Source organism: Tiliqua scincoides, chromosome 2 (genome assembly GCF_035046505.1).
Source record: "Tiliqua scincoides isolate rTilSci1 chromosome 2, rTilSci1.hap2, whole genome shotgun sequence".
NCBI classification, from domain to species: domain Eukaryota; kingdom Metazoa; phylum Chordata; class Lepidosauria; order Squamata; family Scincidae; genus Tiliqua; species Tiliqua scincoides.
Genome location: NC_089822.1, coordinates 246,945,136 through 246,962,515, shown reverse-complemented (window position 1 = coordinate 246,962,515; position 17,380 = coordinate 246,945,136). Strand labels below are relative to the sequence as shown.

The 17,380-nt window shown below is 48.0% G+C and overlaps 1 protein-coding gene across 1 annotated transcript in view; it reads left to right on the top strand.

Annotated features, from left to right (window-relative positions):
• LAMB2 (laminin subunit beta 2) overlaps window positions 1-17,380 on the top strand; it is a 60,752-nt gene that overhangs the window by 23,344 nt on the left and 20,028 nt on the right. The window contains exons 11-22 of the mRNA XM_066617935.1: window positions 703-815; window positions 2,209-2,288; window positions 3,554-3,689; window positions 6,447-6,605; window positions 7,226-7,353; window positions 9,385-9,505; window positions 9,631-9,823; window positions 10,093-10,236; window positions 12,480-12,711; window positions 14,236-14,399; window positions 14,653-14,877; window positions 16,415-16,632. Coding sequence (XP_066474032.1) covers window positions 703-815; window positions 2,209-2,288; window positions 3,554-3,689; window positions 6,447-6,605; window positions 7,226-7,353; window positions 9,385-9,505; window positions 9,631-9,823; window positions 10,093-10,236; window positions 12,480-12,711; window positions 14,236-14,399; window positions 14,653-14,877; window positions 16,415-16,632 — 1,913 coding nt within the window. The remainder of the gene's footprint in view (window positions 1-702; window positions 816-2,208; window positions 2,289-3,553; window positions 3,690-6,446; window positions 6,606-7,225; window positions 7,354-9,384; window positions 9,506-9,630; window positions 9,824-10,092; window positions 10,237-12,479; window positions 12,712-14,235; window positions 14,400-14,652; window positions 14,878-16,414; window positions 16,633-17,380) is intronic.

Here is a 17,380-nt window from a genome sequence, read left to right as displayed (position 1 = left end):
GAGACCTGGGCTCAAATCCCTGCTCAGCTATGACAATCACTAGGTGACATGTGTCAGTCACTCTCTCATCCTCACCTACTTCACTGGGTTGTTGAGAGGATCAGATACGATCACTGCCATCTGCATGACCTTATATTCCTCAGAGAAAAATGGAAATGCAAATATTATAGATTTTAATGCGTTTTCCCCCCCACCAGAAACAAAGCACTAGGCCTCTGACAAAGTGTTTCCCAGTTGAAATTCAGAGGCATACGTCACCCTTGCACCCCAAAAGGTTTACGTTTAGGGGAGGATAAAGGAATAAGCGTCACTTGGCCCAGGGGAGGCTGATTGCAGAAAGGGGGCCAAATCAGAGCAGTGCATCACACAGAGATGCAGAGCAGGTAGCCCCTCTCTGTTGATAGGTGCCTTGGGCTTACAGGAGCCGTAAACTATTCAAGCGGTTGATTTCCCAGAAGGCACCCTGAGAATCATTGCTTGAATATTTTCCCTCCTCTTGGTTTTACCTTGGGCTGCTAGAAGTTGCTGGTATCATCTCAGGAAAGTGCAGTGGGGCTGTATTAGCTGGGTCTTGAGAGTGCTGGTTGTTGGGCACTGGGGACAAAGCCAAGTTCGGCAAGGGTGTGCTTTTCTGGGCACTGCTCATTTTGGAATGTTCCAGGGGGTGGAGGCAATTCTGCCATGTTTCTCTGTCCCCACCAGGCTGCCAGTGTGACCCACGAGGCACGGTGCAGGATGGGCCCCAATGTGACGCCATCACGGGCGACTGCTTCTGCAAGCGTTTGGTGATGGGGCGCAGTTGTAACCAGTGTCTGGTGAGTGTCTGGTGGTCCCACTTTTGCCTTTTAAGACAAAGTCATCTCCTGGCCTGACCATGTCGTGATAGAACTGACCAGAAGACTAGCTGTTCTCTGTTGCCCTAAGTCCTGCCCAGTCCCTTGCATGGGAGAACATATAAGACTGCTGTATCCTGAGTCAAATCATTATAAGAACATAAGAACAGCCCCACTGGATCAGGCCATAGGCCCATCTAGTCCAGCTTCCTGTATCTCACAGTTGGTATTGGCAACCTTCAGTCTCGAAAGATTATGGTATCGCGCTCTGAAAGGTGGTTCTGGCACAGCGTCTAGTGTGGCTGAAAAGGCCAATCCGGGAGTGACAATCCCTTCCACACCGGGAGCAAGTGCAGTCTGTCCCTGGTCTGTCTATGGCGAAGTTGGAGTGTCCTCACAGCGGCCCACCAAATGCCCCAGGGAGCACACCAGATAACAACAGACCTCGTCCTGGTGCCCTCCCTTGCATCTGGCATTCTGACATAACCCATTTCTAAAATCAGGAGGTTGCGCATACACATCATGGCTTGTGCCCCGTAATGGATTTTTCCTCCAGAAACTTGTCCAATCCCCTTTTAAAGGCATTCAGGCCAGACACCATCACCACATCCTGTGGCAAGGGGTTCCACAGACCAACCACACGCTGAGTAAAGAAATATTTTCTCTTGTCAGTTCTAACAGACATTGGTTCTAACATTCTAACATTCTAATGTTCTAACATTGGTCCCTCCTGCCGTGAACTGTCTATCTAGACTGGCAGTGACTCTGCAGAGGAGTTCCCCAGTTCTGCAGGGGCACCTTGCATGTCACCCTCATGGTTGAATGTGTGTTGCTCCAGGACCCGTGTTTTCTAAATGCTCATCAGGCTTTTTTGCAAACCCAGCAGCCTGAACTGTTCCATGTGGAATGTGTTCTTTCTGGGTGAAGGCATCCACTTGTGCTGGTTGCATTTTCTGAAGTGCAAGTGTCCACCACACGGGGTCAGCCTATCCATGAGGTCAACTGAAGTGGTTCCTTCAGGTAGCAGATTGGCGGGGGCATCCATCTGTCCACCTTTTTGCCTCCAATGTTCTCCTTCCACTGCCTGGATTGGAAAAGAAAGAGGGAGACATAAAAAAAAAATGGAGGAGAGTGCTGAGTGGGACCATTGGAGAGTGGGACAAGCAGAGACTGGCACTACATTGGTAAGGGGGGTATGCATTTAGTATGCAAACTCAGGCATCAGGAGGGCTTAGGCTGGCCCTGCCACCAGAACTTGAGCTGAAATAATCTGGTTAGGCTTTAAGGTGCTATAAGACTCTGCTGCATTTGCTGCAGCAGAGTGATACAGCAACCCCTTCTGAAAGTCTCCAACATGCTCTTTGTTTCTTCACAGCCTGAGCACTGGGCTCTGAGTCCTGATCTGCATGGCTGCCGGCCTTGTGACTGCGACGTTGGAGGTGCCCGTGACAACCAGTAAGGAGGTGGCAGAGAGTGTTCCTGTATGTGGAGGGAGGGGACAGCAAGGAGGAGTCGGGAGAAGAAACCCAACAAGGGAGAGGGTGGGATTCGCAAAGGAGCTCAGGGTGCATCAAAATAACTTGCATGAGAAGGGGAGGGAAGTGTGGCTGTGTCCATGGTGGCAGATTGTATGGGGCTGGGGTGGGAGAGACAGAAGAACCCTTCCCTCCCTCTTGTTGATGACATTGATACACCTGTCTGCTATGTAGCTGTGAAGAATCTGGAAGCCCCTGGTTTGAACCTTGCCACTGCCATAAACTCACTCACTAAGTAGCCTTAGGCAAATCCCATCATCCGAGCCGGGCACCCCAATCTTACCTAAATCCCCACATGGTGATGCAGCAGTGCTGGCACAGCTTTTGCGACATCCTGCAGCGGATTTTCTGGCTGCTGGAGATCTCCTCGAGTAAGGAGACATTTGTCCTCTTGCCTCGGGGTAAGCCCCTGTGGGGCAACTTGGACCTGTGCCAGCTCACAGCCCAATCCTAGCCACACTTTCCTGGGAGTAAGCCCCATTGGCTCTAATGGGACTTACTTCTGAGTAGACATGCATAGGATTGGGCTGTCAATCACTAATGCAAGTACACACTGTTCCATGAAGGCAAATCAGGCCCGGGAAGGGGCTTGTGATTCTGTGTGATCCCACCCCCACCCGGATTTCATCCGCCCACTTCTCCATCACCGCCCTGTTCCACCCACCCCTTCCCCTGTCTCACCCCCACCCCATTCAATCCCCGTCCCACCTCCACCCAACCCCTGCACAAGCTTACCTGCTCTGATGGGTGTCCATAGGCCTGCCGGCATGTGGAAGGCTTGCAGCATGTGTTGGTGGAGGTTGCTTTACAGCAGCCATAAAGTAGCTTCCCCCAGCACAATACTAGTTAAGCCAGCAGGGGAGGGGGTTAGGATTGGGCCATCAGTCTTCTATCTGCAGTACGGGTCTAATTGACCTTAGAGGAACATTGTAAGGATTAAAGCCTGATGACGTGTGAAATGCTTTGAACACTCAAAAACCACTATACAAATGTCAAGTATTATTAATAGGGTTCCCAAGTGGCCTCCCATCCTGGTGTTGACCAGATTCAGGTGCGTTTAGCTTCTGCAAGGCTGCTCCATCACATGTCTTCAAACCATAGCCTTTTGAGTTGGCAGTGGCGGAAGTGGGCAGGCCCAGCCTCATGCGCTGTGACTCTCTGCCTCCTTACTGTTCCTTGGTGCAGGTGTGCCACCGAAACAGGGCAATGCCGCTGCAACAGACACATGGTGGGCAGGCAGTGCAACCAAGTCCAGACCGGCTACTTTCGCATTGCTTTGGACCACTACACCTATGAGGCTGAAGAGGCACGACTTCTCCAGGTGAGGGAGGGGCCTCTCGGCACTGTGGGGGATAAGGGCTGGTGTCAGGATCCCAGGTAGTAGTCTCGCTGGGCGTGAATGATGGGCAGGGCTGTGGGACCCAGTTGGCATTATTTGCTAGGATGAGGGCATCAGTGCAATCTAGCATTTAGCAATGCGACAAGCAGAAAAAGGACAGCAGGAGTTGAAAGTTGGCCCGAGAGGACCTGCACAACAAGAGCAAGCTCTTTGCTGCTTGTACATGAAGAATGAACAAAATCATAATTATCCAGATTGCACATTACAGGGCACACAGCAAATGTGTATCGAATTCCTGCCTGCCAGTCCATACGTGAGTCAGTGCTGTGTCACTGATAGATGCAACACATGCCTTTTCCTCAAAAGCAGATATACTGTATTAATACTTCAGACTGGTGACAGTTCTGAGTCAGTTTTATATTTACATGCATTGCATTTTTATCCTGCTCTTCTTTCAGGATGCTCAGACTGGTGTATCTAGGGCTCCCACTCTCACTCAGGCATAGAACAGGCTGAGACATGCGTAGCTTTGACAAAGCAGTAGCTTGCTGTGCCCTCAGATCATTCTCTAGGCACTTTCTTTTTTAATTTTGGTATCCCATCCCCTGGGGTGCAGTGACCTACTTCCCTTTGTAGCACAGAGATACAGAATAGGCATTCTTGTTAGATCAGTGTGATTATTGAGTACCTCCAGCTTACCTTCAGGCCCAAATCAGGTGATCATTGTCAATAAGCTCCTGCTTCCCTCCTCCCTCCTCCTCTGTGAGGAAAAAAATGCAGAATGAAAGCTGTGGAACAAATCACAGTTCAGTGAACAAACTTAGGGAACTGTGGTTTAACTAACTAGGGTTGGCGCAATCCCGGATATCAAACTATGGCATGATCCTGGTTTGATCTCACTCTCATTAACCAACCTAAGCAACAGCTTTTACTGTATTCTTCTTGCATGCAAAAAAAAGAGGAGAGCATACAAACCTGAGGGCTCACCACAGGATGTTCATGGTAATCTAATCAGGTAATCTAACCATGGTTAGAAGATTGCAAGATGGGCCTTTCCCCCCCCCTTCTCCTTTATTAGTAAATTAAAAAGAGGAAAAAGGAAAAAAAGAAGTACTGTAGATACTCACCTAAAGTACACAAAATTTTTGCCAAGTAATCAAATTCCAATTATCACTTTTCGTTATCTCCGGGTCAATCAGAGGGCAGAGCTTTTCAACTTTTCTTGCTCAAGCTGGTCATTAGAAGCAATGCAGAGATTAGGTTCTATAGTAACTTCCAGCCAAAGTTAACCTTTTATTCTCTGTACCATTTTGCAAATGCTGTTGCAGCCTGGTTCTGTTTTGCACAGGCTTGCATTTAGCAGAGATCTGTTTTTTTCAACACCAGAGTGGGATCCTCCTTTCCATTTGAAGCAAAGTCCTGGGCTACAATTCAATGCACCATTACTTAAGAATAACACCCATGGAAAGCAGTGGGTCTATTTCTGAGTAAAAAGGGTTGCAAATATATGCAGTTGCATCTCTCTGCTGTGAATTGAACTGCACATTCTCAGTTATGTGTTATGGGTTGTATGTAGAGCTTCTGGCTGCACACACCAGACACCTTAAAGGTGGATTTGATTCATGGATCTCCTGCAGTGGTTCCCAACCTTTTTCACTTGCATATCCCTTGGCAGCCCATTTCCATAAATTGTACCCTTCATATTAGCAAAATGTTTGTAATTAATAACACAAGCCCTCATCTCCTCCTTATGAAAGCCCAGACTTCATGTATTTATCACAGTGTTTTCTCTTTTTATGTGTTTGAGGAACAGAAGACTCTGCCTTTGCACTGTTTTGCACCAGAAGTGTGCTGAGAAATTCTGGGTGATTGATCACTTTCCATATTGTTTCAGCTTTTTTACTGTGCTGGTTTTCAATCACTGGTTCATAGATGAATTGATGACCAAAAACTAGCTATTGGTGGGGCTTTCACAGCCAACTAGCTACCTTCCTTCCTGCCTTGCTGGCCCTGCAAAGCATTCTGGAGCACGACCTGCCTTTTTTCTGGTATTATTCCATTCTTTTTCAAGTACCCCTAAAGGTCCTGTTGAGTGTCCCTGGAAGTACCTGAATACCAGGTTGGGAACCACTGTTTTACTGGTATGTTGTTTACAGTGCACTTACTCTGATAGTGCTTACAAAAAGGTGATGAAGACCAGAATTTAAAAAAGAATAAAAATGTATCTTATGATCTTTTACTATGTTTTTAATAAATTAGAGACTGTACAGTTTGTAGGTAACAATTAGTAGTAAGTTATTTTTCAGGATCTGGCCTTGGGTAAAATAGACACCCCCCTAAGTTTAACCCCTGACTTATCTGAGGGTCATAGAAAATTCCATGACCTTTTTTGCTCAAAACCGGCCTTCGACTTATCTGTGAGATTGACTTATTGGTGGGTGTCTGTGGTGATGCATAGCATGGATGAAATGCATAAAGATGATTAATTAGCAATCTATACATGAATATCTAAAAATACATTTTAAAGGTGTCCAAATGTCCAAAAATATATCCATACATAGCTGTAACCGTCAGCAAGTGTAGTTGTTGCTTGTGAAGGAACACACTGCTCGAAGCACTAGGTCGGTGCACCCGACAATGCTGAGAACAGTGGCAACACTTGGCTAATCTGTGACCAGGCTTGTTGAGCATGTGTTTTCCTGAGGAAAGGACAATGTCTTACTGGTCTCTCTCTGACAGGGAGCGGAAGTAGTGGAGCGAATCCGCATTACAGGACAACCAGCCACATGGACAGGGCTGGGCCTTGCAAGGGTGCTGGAAGGCAGCGTGGTGGAGTTCCAGATCAACAATGTGCCCTTCAGCATGGAGTATGACATCCTACTGCGCTACGAACCTCAGGTGCCCACACTTTGGCTTGCTGTCCCAACAGCCCTCCTCCATTCTTACCCCTGAGTTGCAGCCAAAATCAATAAATAGGGAAGTTAACATTTTGTGTTTGGAGCCACACGTTCCAAATTACAGTATATACTTTCAGATTTTGAACTTTTGCATTACAGTGGGCCTTCCTAAGGAAGGGCCCTTCCTTCCGTATCTGTGGGGGTTTGGTTCCAGAACCCCCTCCCTCCGGATGAGAAATTTCATGGATGTTCCAATTCACTTACCTTGCTGAAACCTTGTTTGCCTTGTCCCCCAAGTTTATGCACGTTTAGGCAATTTCCATAGGCTTTCGACAACTTGCATAAATTTATATAAATTGCATACATTTTGACAGTAAGCCATCTTACTCTTGTCCTAACTCCTACGTGCAATAGGAAGTTGCCTGGGTTACACCACTAAGTATTGCCAGCATGAATTGGAAGAAATTTCGAAGAAGAATTTTTCTCTGCCCTATCTGGAGATACCAGGGATTGAACCTGGGACATTCTGCAGACACAGATTTTTTTCCAGAAGCTGCAGCCCCGTCCCATCCAGCCAAGCTGCTCCATGTGCAGTGTCTGTAAATTCTCTTCTCCCCGCAGCTACCAGGAAAATGGGAGGAGGTGAAAGTGTCTGTGGTGCGGCCAGGGCCTATCCCCACAAGCAGCCCGTGTGGGAACACCATCCCCGCAGATGACTTGATGTTTACATCTCTGCCACCCACGTCCCGGTGAGTGGAATGGAATGGGTGGAACCTGGAATGGGTGGCCTCTTGACTTTATTGGTCAGAAACTGGTGAGAAAATGTAACTTGAAGGTAGGGAGCTGTGGGTTTTGAGGAATGCCCTGCCAGACCAGTCAAGGCTATGTCCTGATGCATTTAAAGCCATCCTGACTTGTTTTTGCCATAAGGTTGTTTCTCTCTCTCTCTCTCTCTCTCTCTCTCTCTCTCTCTCTCTCTCTCTCTCTCTCTCTCTCTCTCTGTGTGTGTGTGTGTGTGTGTGTGTGAGAGAGAGAGAGAGAGAGACAGACAGACAGACAGACAGACACCCCAGATAAAGGGCAACTCTAAATGTGCATATATTTACATTAATTAACAAATACACATCACTGAGTATTCAGATTTTTTAAAATCAAATTCTGTACAAAGGACACCGAAGAATGTTGTCAGGAAAAATTATGTAAATTAAGCACAATTTCATTTCCTCCCCCCCCCCCCCCGGCATAATTTATTCTGCTTCTAAGATTTGGATTTTTTTAAGCCATGCTGACCTTGACAGCATGAACAAGGATTTTTTAGCAAGGTAGCAGAAGGCCACAGGAAGGAGGACTAGGGAGAAGGAAAAGCATAAAGATTGGGGGTGACTGGGCAACATATAGTTAATGATGTTACTCAGATCTCAGGCTACATTTCCATGCTTGGGCTGCAATCCTATCCCCACTTACCTAAGAGTAAGCCCAATTAGTTATAATAGGATTTACTTCTGAGTAGATATGCATAGGATCGGGTTCTTAGCTGTTCCTGTTTTTTATGTTCTCCAAACGATACAATTGCAAGCTCCTCTCTAGAACCATGAGGGATTAGAAATTTTTTTAAAAGCTGTTAATATTCTTTCTTTCCACCCACCCACCCACCCACCCACCTTTTTGTTCAGTGGGGCTTACTCTCAGGAAAGTGTGGTTAGGATTGCAGCCTAAGGGCACAATTCAAAGAGTGACTTTGGCCGGCGCATGTCCCCTGCACTGGCTTCACAGTGCCGCAGAAGTGCCATAAGGCACTTCTGCAATGACTCGGGAGCAGGTTGTGCCAGCAGAAGGATGCACGCTGGCCTGCTCTTGCTGGCTCCAACCCTGAACCTGGTAAGCAAGCACCGACCTGGGAAGGCTAGTGTGGGGGCTTGAGAAGAGCGGAGGGAGGGTGTTTCAGGGCAGGGGGGCGGGTAGCAGGTAGGCCAGTGGGAGGACTGGGCCTGGGATGGGGCGGGACCAGGATCCGGCACTTAAGCTGGATCCTAACCCCTCTCCCAAGCGGCCTGGCCTTATACTGGGTTGCTTGGATCTGCACCACCTCTTTCGGTGCCCCACGACACAGGGTAAGGGGAATTAATTCCCCGTACTCTGAGTTGCGCTGCAACCTAGCCTTGCTCTGGATGCAATGCAGGCCATCCTGCCTTCCTGCTCTAGGACATGTTAGGATTGGGCTTTAAAAGAGGTGAAACAAATTCAAAAATGACAATAAACAAAAAAAATCAAAAAGAGCTAGGAATGATGGAACCTTTGAGGCCTCCCTCCAGCCCAGGAGGGAGTAGATGTTGTCCCAACTCCTGGAATACTCCTCTTCTCCAGTAGTAGCACCAATGGGAGCCTAGAACCAGTAGCATAACTAGCCACTGTGGCACCTGGGGCAAACTTCAAAACTATGCTCCCCCATGTCACACCCGGAAGTGACATCACTTCTGGGTGTGACATCACATCCCGCAACTCAGAATGCCTGTGGAGCATTCTCAGTGACACCACCACCACCACCCCCTGGCAGCGTGAAGCTCAGGGCAATTGCTCCTCCAGCCACCTCCTTAGGAATGCAACTGCCTAGAACAACCGAGGTTTCCAGCCTCTTTCCAGTAGCCAAATCTGTGCAGATGTAGCAGTCACTGGGTTGTGCTAGTAGCTGAGCCTGGACAAAGATGCTGTAGGAGCCAACCTCAGTAGAAATGCAGGCTGCCATACTCTTCCTCAGTAGTTCTGTTCTTTTCATTCTGCAGGTTTGTGGTGCTGCTCCAGCCAGTCTGTCTGGAGCAAGGAGTCAGCTACACCATCCGAGTGGAATTCACCCGCTATGGAGGGCGTGAGCATTTGCAAGGTGCTGCTGTACTGTTGGACTCAGTAAGTCCAGAGAAGGGGGCCTCTGGGATCTCCTGTGAGGAGGTCCACAGTCTTCTGGAGGAAGCACTTTGACAGTAACATGCTTTCCTCATTCCTGTCTCCTACTCATTTCCCTTCCGCCTAAGTTGGTCCTGATGCCACGCCACTCCTTCCTGGAGATGTTCATCGCTGGTGATGCTGCCTCCATTGCCCGCAAGGGGACCTTTGAGCGCTACCGTTGTACCCAGCAGGCTCGGCCTGTAGTTAAAGCACCTGCTCCAGAGCCTTGTGCCAACTTGCTCACCAGCATGTCAGCCATCATTCACCAGGGTGCACTACGTGAGTGTTAAACTGCCTGGGCATGGAATCCCTTGGCTTCACACACGACACTACGAGGTTAACTATTTTGCCTGTTTCGGTGAATAATGGGGATATAATCTTCCATTCTGGCTCTGGAGTGGGGGAAACGGGGACCTTCTTCTCCCACAGGCCTCAGGCCTCTTCATATAGTTCAGTAAGCCTGAGGGAAAAACCTGCTTACTTATAGCAGAAGGAGGGAACTTTGCCTCTTTCCACCTCATACCTTCTCACTCTTTCTTTACCACCAGCCTGTCAGTGTAATCCCCAGGGCTCATTGAGCTCTGAATGCAATCCAAATGGCGGGCAGTGCCAGTGCAAGCCTAATGTTATGGGCCGCCGCTGTGAACGCTGCTCCCCTGGCACCTTTGGCTTCGGGCCTGGTGGCTGCAAAGGTGAGTGAATTTCGGATTCTGACCATCTCTCCCCAATAACATTTGTCCTCTCTAATCACATTGTCCAACCCCAATCATCTTCTAACCCAATGGCTAGACCATTTCAGCCATCCTTGTTGTCAGTAATTACCAGGAAAGAAGTAATTACCAAAATCCTTTCAGTGTTTCTCTCTCTCTAAAGATACTATGGAGAAATACTTTTAGGTGGTAGCCATGTTAGGACACAATCCTATGCACACTTTCCTGGAAGTAGGTTCTACTAAACATTATGGGCCTTACTTCTGAGTAGACATGTATAGGATTGAGACCTTAGGACCAAATCCTATCCGACTTTTCAGCCCTGGTGTAGCCATGCCAATGGAGTTTGTGCTGCATCCTGGGCTGGGAGGGTAGTTATGGAGGCCTCCACAAGGTAAGGGAACATTTGTTGCCGCACCTAGGGGCTGCATTGCAGCTGCACCGGGGCTAGAAAGTTGAATAGGATTGGGCCCTGAGTCTCGAGCAGTTGCACATTAAAGATTAATAAACATCTTGTAGCATAAATTTTGTATTGTTTTTGCAAGAATAGGGCAGAGAGGGGGTATGTTGAGGGCAGGAAAGGGGCGATTATTGGCAGCAGTGGCCCAGCTGATATCCTATCTCCAGCCTTGAATCACTTCCCTAGGTCCACTCAGAGTTGTGCCAGCCAGAGAGCTGGTGTACATCTATTGGGGAAGCAGAGGCTTACCCTGAGGTAAGGGGACTAATTTTCTCTTACATTGAGGAGGCCTCTAGAACTGCCCCCCCCCACAGGAAACAGCTCACCAGCACCCACTTACTGGTGTGTCTGCAGCAGTGGGGGAAGGGATTAGTTACTACAATTGGGCTGCAGGACACTCAGTCTTACCAGTGGTCAGTCTGGAGGGCTTCGAACACATCCCTCTTGTTACCTCTGTTCTCAAGTTTGGTGCTGGGTCAGTCTAACTCAATGGATAATACCCAATCTTGAAAGATCCTTCACTTTATGATGATACAACAGAAGGAGATTATCAAGAGCCTGCAGAAAACGATGGGTTAAATAGCAATGATGTTGATTATCCCTTTTGGAGAGGTCAGCCAAGACCCTGAGGAGGTGTCTGGAGGCACAGCAGAAACAGAGGTGCCTTCTGACTGAAGATGAGGCCTCCATTTGCTGATCGCAGCAAGCACCCTATGGTGGAGATGTGCCACATAATAAATAATAATAATAATAATACAGGTATTTATATACTGCCTTTTTTGGTCTTTATTTAAGGCGGTTTACATAGGCAGGCTAATTTAAATCCCCAGAGGGATTTTTACAATTGAAAGAAGGCTCTATCTTTCTAGAGCCACAACAAATACAGATGTTTCGTTCTGATCTGGCCTCCATCCTGGCCTCCATCCTCCCACACTCAGAGCAGATGGAAATAGCTCAGCTCAGCTTGTCAGCTGCTTCAAGTTCGCACGGTGCCGGTGGCCTCGAACTGGCGACCTTGTGGATGTTATCTTCAGGCAAATGGAGGCTCTACCCTCTAGACCAGACCTCCTGCCCACATAAATAACTTCAAGTGGAACTGTTGGCTACTGACAGCTAATTAAAACCTTGTGCTAGGGGGAAAAAAATCAGATATCAGATTCAGGTACGAAGCTTGCAAATGAATTCATTTCCTGCAAAATAAACAGGTTTCCGTACCTTGATGGATGGGAGTATACTTCAGATCTTTTCAGAGTGGGCTGTGAATGGCTGCATCCATAGGCTCAACCAGGCATGCACAGAGAGTAATAAGTCTTGAGTGAGGTTGGGGCATTTGCAGTGGTGACCCTGGGTCACGACCGCAGATTTTGGCCCCCCCCCCCGGGCTGGCACCTGCCTTCCCCCCTGAGGTTGACGTCCCTCCTCGCTTACCTGGGTGCTCTGAAGCCTTGCGTGTGTCCCAGAGCGTTCAGAAAGCCTCTTGAGCCTCAGAAGTGCCCTTAAACAGTACTTCCAGAAAACCAGAAGTAATGTTTAAAGGGGCCTTTGGTGGCATAGAAGGCTTTCTGAGTGCTCTGGGATGCCATGCAACACCTCGCCACCTGGTACCATGTGGCCCCCGGCTCTAAAGTCTGGAATGCCACGGGGCATTTGGCATGCATGCCACATTGTGCTTATATGAGGAGAAGGAGCAGTCTTTATTTGGAGTACTTCTGCCTTGCCTTTCAGACCCCATTTCTTGCATTCTTTTCCTTCCCGCGCGCTGTAGCATGCCAGTGCAGCAGCCAAGGAGCCTTGAGCAGCTTCTGCGACAACTTCAACGGGCAGTGCCCATGCCGGCCTGGTGCCTTTGGACTGCGCTGTGACCATTGCCAACCTGGCCACTGGGGCTTCCCAAACTGCCGGCCTTGCCAGTGCAACGGACGCTCGGAGGAATGTGATCCACGGAGTGGCAGCTGCCTGCACTGCCGAGGCCACACACAAGGGGAGCGCTGCCAGAGGTGAGGGAGAGCTCTGGGGCACTATGGTGTGGCTCCCAGCTGCTCCAATCTCATTGCAGAAGGAAAAAGACCTCTGGGTTCTGCTTGGTTATGAGTCTGACTTATGCAGGGCAAGACTGTGGCCTCCCACCCTTGGCATGAAATCCACACGAATGAACAGATGTCCATCCTGGATGAAGCTGTAGAGAGGCCTCTTGTCTGCTGCTTATCACAGTCTCCTTATTTTGTATTAACATGTTAATAGGTCGATAATCTGTCTGCATTCTGTACCCCTTTTCCTCCCACCCAAGCACTTTAGCTCTCAGGGCACCCAGATTCTGAATACATTAATAATAATAATAATAATAATAATAATAATAATAATAATAATAATAATAATAATAATAATACAGGTATTTATATACCGCCTTTCTTGGTCTTTATTCAAGGCGGTTTACATAGGCAGGCTTATTAAATCCCCGTGGGGATTTTACAATTTGAAAGAATGTTCTATCTTACAAGAACCATAACATTCAGGTGTTACTTTCTTGATCTGGTTTCACATTCTGGCCTCCATCCTCCCATGCTCAGAGCAGATGGAATAACTGGGCTCAGCTTGTCAGCTGCTTCAAGGTCGCACGGTGCCGGTGGCCTTGAACTGGCGACCTTTGGATGTTATCTTCAGGCAAATGGAGGCTCTACCCTCTAGACCAGACCTCCTGCCCCAGACCTCCTGCCCCTTTTGCAAATCAAGCATATATACAATTTTACACAATACTGTTTTGAAGCCATTTTGTTATTTTTGTAAGAAATACAGTAAGAACATAAGAACAGCCCTGCTGGATCAGGCCATAGGCCCATCTAGTCCAGCTTACAGTGGCCCACCAATCGCCCCAAGGAGCACACAAGACAACAAGAGACTTGCATCCTGGTGCCCTCCCTTGCACCTGGCATTCCGATATAGCCCATTTCTAAAATCAGGAGGTTGCACATGCACATCATGGCTTGTAACCCGTGATGGATTTTTCCTCCAGAAATTTGTCCAATCCCCTTTTAAAGGCATCCAGGTCAGATGCCATCACCACATCCTGTGGCAAGGAGTTCCACAGACCAAGTACACACCGAGTAAAGAAATATTTTCTTTTGTCTGTCCTAACTCTCCCAACACACAATTTTAGTTGATGTCCCCTGGTTCTGGTGTTGTGTGAGAGGGAAAAGAGCATCTCTCTATCCACTCTATCCTTCCTGTTCATACGGTATGAAAAGGGTGCACTGTACATGGGCAGAGATGACTGAGCAGGTCTGGCAACAAGAGACGTAGAAGAGTTGTAAAAAATTCTTCTCTTTTTATTGAAAGTTATTTTCAGATCTCCTCTATTTTTGGAAACTTCAGCAGGTTCCAACCTGTTCTTCACACTCATGAGGGCTAGAAACTCAGGACTTTAAAAATGAAGACGCCTAATGTCTGCAGGTGTTTGTACTCTGTGCCAGAGTGCTTAACCTGGGCGGTATGTTCTTAAAAACTTCCTCTTCTCCCACTGATAGTTGTGTGCCTGGATATTACGGGAACCCATTACTGGCCTCAGGTGGGCACTGCCGTCCCTGCCCCTGTCCTGAGGCACCTGGTTCTGGCCGTCACTTTGCTGCTTCCTGCCACCAAAATAGCCACTCTGGAACAGTGATCTGCAACTGCCTTCCAGGCTATACAGGTAAGTCTAGCTCTGATATAGTGATACCTCTTCACACCCTTTGGAAGGGTGGAGAGAAATGGGGTTATCTGCACTGGAAAGATACATGGGGGGGGGTGTTCCTGCCTCTTGTCAGGACAACCTCTACTGAGACTCTGGAGGTGTGCCTGGGAATAGTTCTGGGTTCAAGGACCTGTGGTTATAGTGTTGGGGGGGCATGGGGGCTGCTCCTCTTGTGGTAGCCCATCACACATGATACCCTTGTTGCATACAGGCCCACGCTGCGATGAGTGTGCTCCTGGTCACTACGGCAACCCTTGGCAGGCCAGAGGGCGATGCCTATCCTGTGCGTGTAATAACAACATTGATGTAGCAGACCCAGAATCGTGTGATCGACGCACAGGCCAATGTCTCCGGTGCCTGCACCACACTGAAGGGGACCAGTGTCAGCACTGCCAAGTTGGTTACTATGGCGATGCCACCCAACGCACCTGCCGCCGTGAGTGTCTGCTGGGAAGAGATGGTTTCCAGTCAGAATCTAGTGCACGTTGTTCCTTACACTGCCTTCCTAGCCCTTGATATCCTTCAGTAAATCAGTGAGGATCACCACTTAATAGTATATCCCTTTTAGGGTTGGAAGGAACCTTAAAGAATCATCCAAGGGTCCAGTGCAACATGTGCTTCCATCAGGGCTTAGACTTAATTACAAACAGGAAGTGTGGGCCGGGTTTGTGAAATGGGGCAAAACCATGGTGAGGGGTGGACAGGAAAAGTTTCTTTTCCATTTAATAATGGCATGCAGTGGGATCATCACTGGGATGAAAACTGCATCAGGGCACACTACTGAAGTCCTCCTGTACGCCTTGCTGTGGTTTTGCGCGCGCACGCACACACACACACACAAAATTCTTATTTATTATTAAATCTAAACCCCAATCACAGCAAGTTGTACAATTCAGTTCACATCTAACTAGATACCAACATCCAGGCCTAACCATGTCTACTCAGAAGTAAGTCCCATTGAATTCAATGGAACCAACTCCCAGGTAAGCATGCATAGGATTGCACCCTAAGGTTTCCAGATTACTGTACTTTTTCCAATCACAACTGACCTGGTATTGGGAAATGAATGTTGAGGGCTTCAGGTGTGGTTGTACCTTTGATGCTTCGATGTATCATTTTGTTATTTCCAATTTAATTGCAGTAAAATTGCTAAGAACCTAAGACTGCAGTCTTTTTTATGCTAACCTAAGAATAGGTTCTCTTGAATTTAGTGTATTTACTTCTGAGTAGATATACATAGGATTGGGCAGTAAAGGCACCTCTATGTCCTTCTTTGGGCAAACGAATCTGTACCCAGAGCAACTGGAAATCTTCACAGGGCCTGATCATAAAATGTTCTGTGGAATCTGACATTCTAGTTTGATATCTTGTGTCATTTTTTTAGAATTAAGTGTATTCTTTTTCAGTCTATTTCTAGTCCTCATGATTATGGTACCGAAAACCTGGGGCTTACAAAGGTTTGTGGGACTGGGTTTAGGAGTTCCAGTAACAGAGAGACAGATGCAATGCCAGATGCAAGGGATGGCACCAGGATGCAGGTCTCTTGTTGTCTTGTGTGCTCCCTGAGGCATCTGGTGGGCCACTGTGAGATACAGGAAGCTGGACTAGATGGGCCTGATCCAGGGGGGCTCTTCTTATGTTCTTAAATCTTCCATGTACAGGGAAGAGGAATGCCTGCTTAATCACACAGTGATGCTTGCGGGAGCTGCTTGAGAATCAGACTTTCCTTGTTACTTCTTCATATCTCCTGCCCTCCTGAACACAGACACAGCATTGCCAAAGCATGAACGCTGCCATACAGGCCCTTGGATCTCCAAAAATAAAAGTCTCCGTTCATTGTGCACCTTGAAACACAATTTCTTTCACTTACATATTTATGTATCCAGTTAGTACGCAAGTTATTTGCTTGGCCCACCATTTTATGCTGTTTCCCTGAAGGACTGACTGAGTAGCCTTTGTCTTTGTCGCTACAGGTTGCTCCTGTAACTTCTTGGGCACTGTGCGCAGTGAGTGCCCATCCCGGGAACAGTGCCGGTGTGAGCGGTACAGTGGGCAATGCCAGTGCTTGCCACACGTCCAAGGACAGAGCTGTGATCGCTGCGCCCCCAACTTCTGGAACCTGGCTGGTGGGCAGGGCTGCCAGCCGTGTGACTGCCACCCCCAGTTCTCGCTCAGCCAAGCTTGCAATCAGGTTAGCCAAACCTCTGTGCTAGGGAGGCAGGCAGGAGCTTTTGAGGCAAGGCTGTGGGAACAAAGAGCATCTGGTGGCTATGGGGTTAAACAATAAGCTGCTATTGGTATACCCCTGCTAACTGGGTAAGAGGCACTTTCTTCAAGTGGCTGCTCCTCTTTTTAGCAGGGGAAGAATAACTGGGCCGCCTCACCCCAGCAGTGCCTTTTCTAGGGGCTGTCTTCTGGTGTTCTTTTGCATCTTTATAGATTGTGAGCCCTTTTGGGACAGGGAGCCATTGGTTGTTTATTTGATTTTCTCTGTAAACCACTTTCTGAACTTTTTTGTTGAAAAGCGGTATATTAATAATAATAATAATAAGTGCGACCCACACTGGGTAGAGGCATCAGAAGTAGCCAAAATGTCAGTGCTATTGGGCTTTTGTGCCAGGGATCCCACAATGCTAGGGGTACAGAAGCTCAGCATGCAGAATGGAGCACACAGATATCGGTGTGGTTGTGGCCTAGCACTGGATGGGGTAAGACAGGCATAGACTGAGCATCTCTCTTGCTTGCACTGATTCACTCTGCATGTCTTTCAATGCTCTATAGTAGCTCATCCGAGTTATTGTAGCTCAGTGGCTAAAAGACTGATGGCACAATCCTATGTAGGTATGTGTGCTTGGGAGGAAGCCCCATTGAACGCAATGGAGCTTTCTTCTGAGTAAATGCAAGCACTCCCCTGCCCCCCTTCCAGTCTCCCATGAACT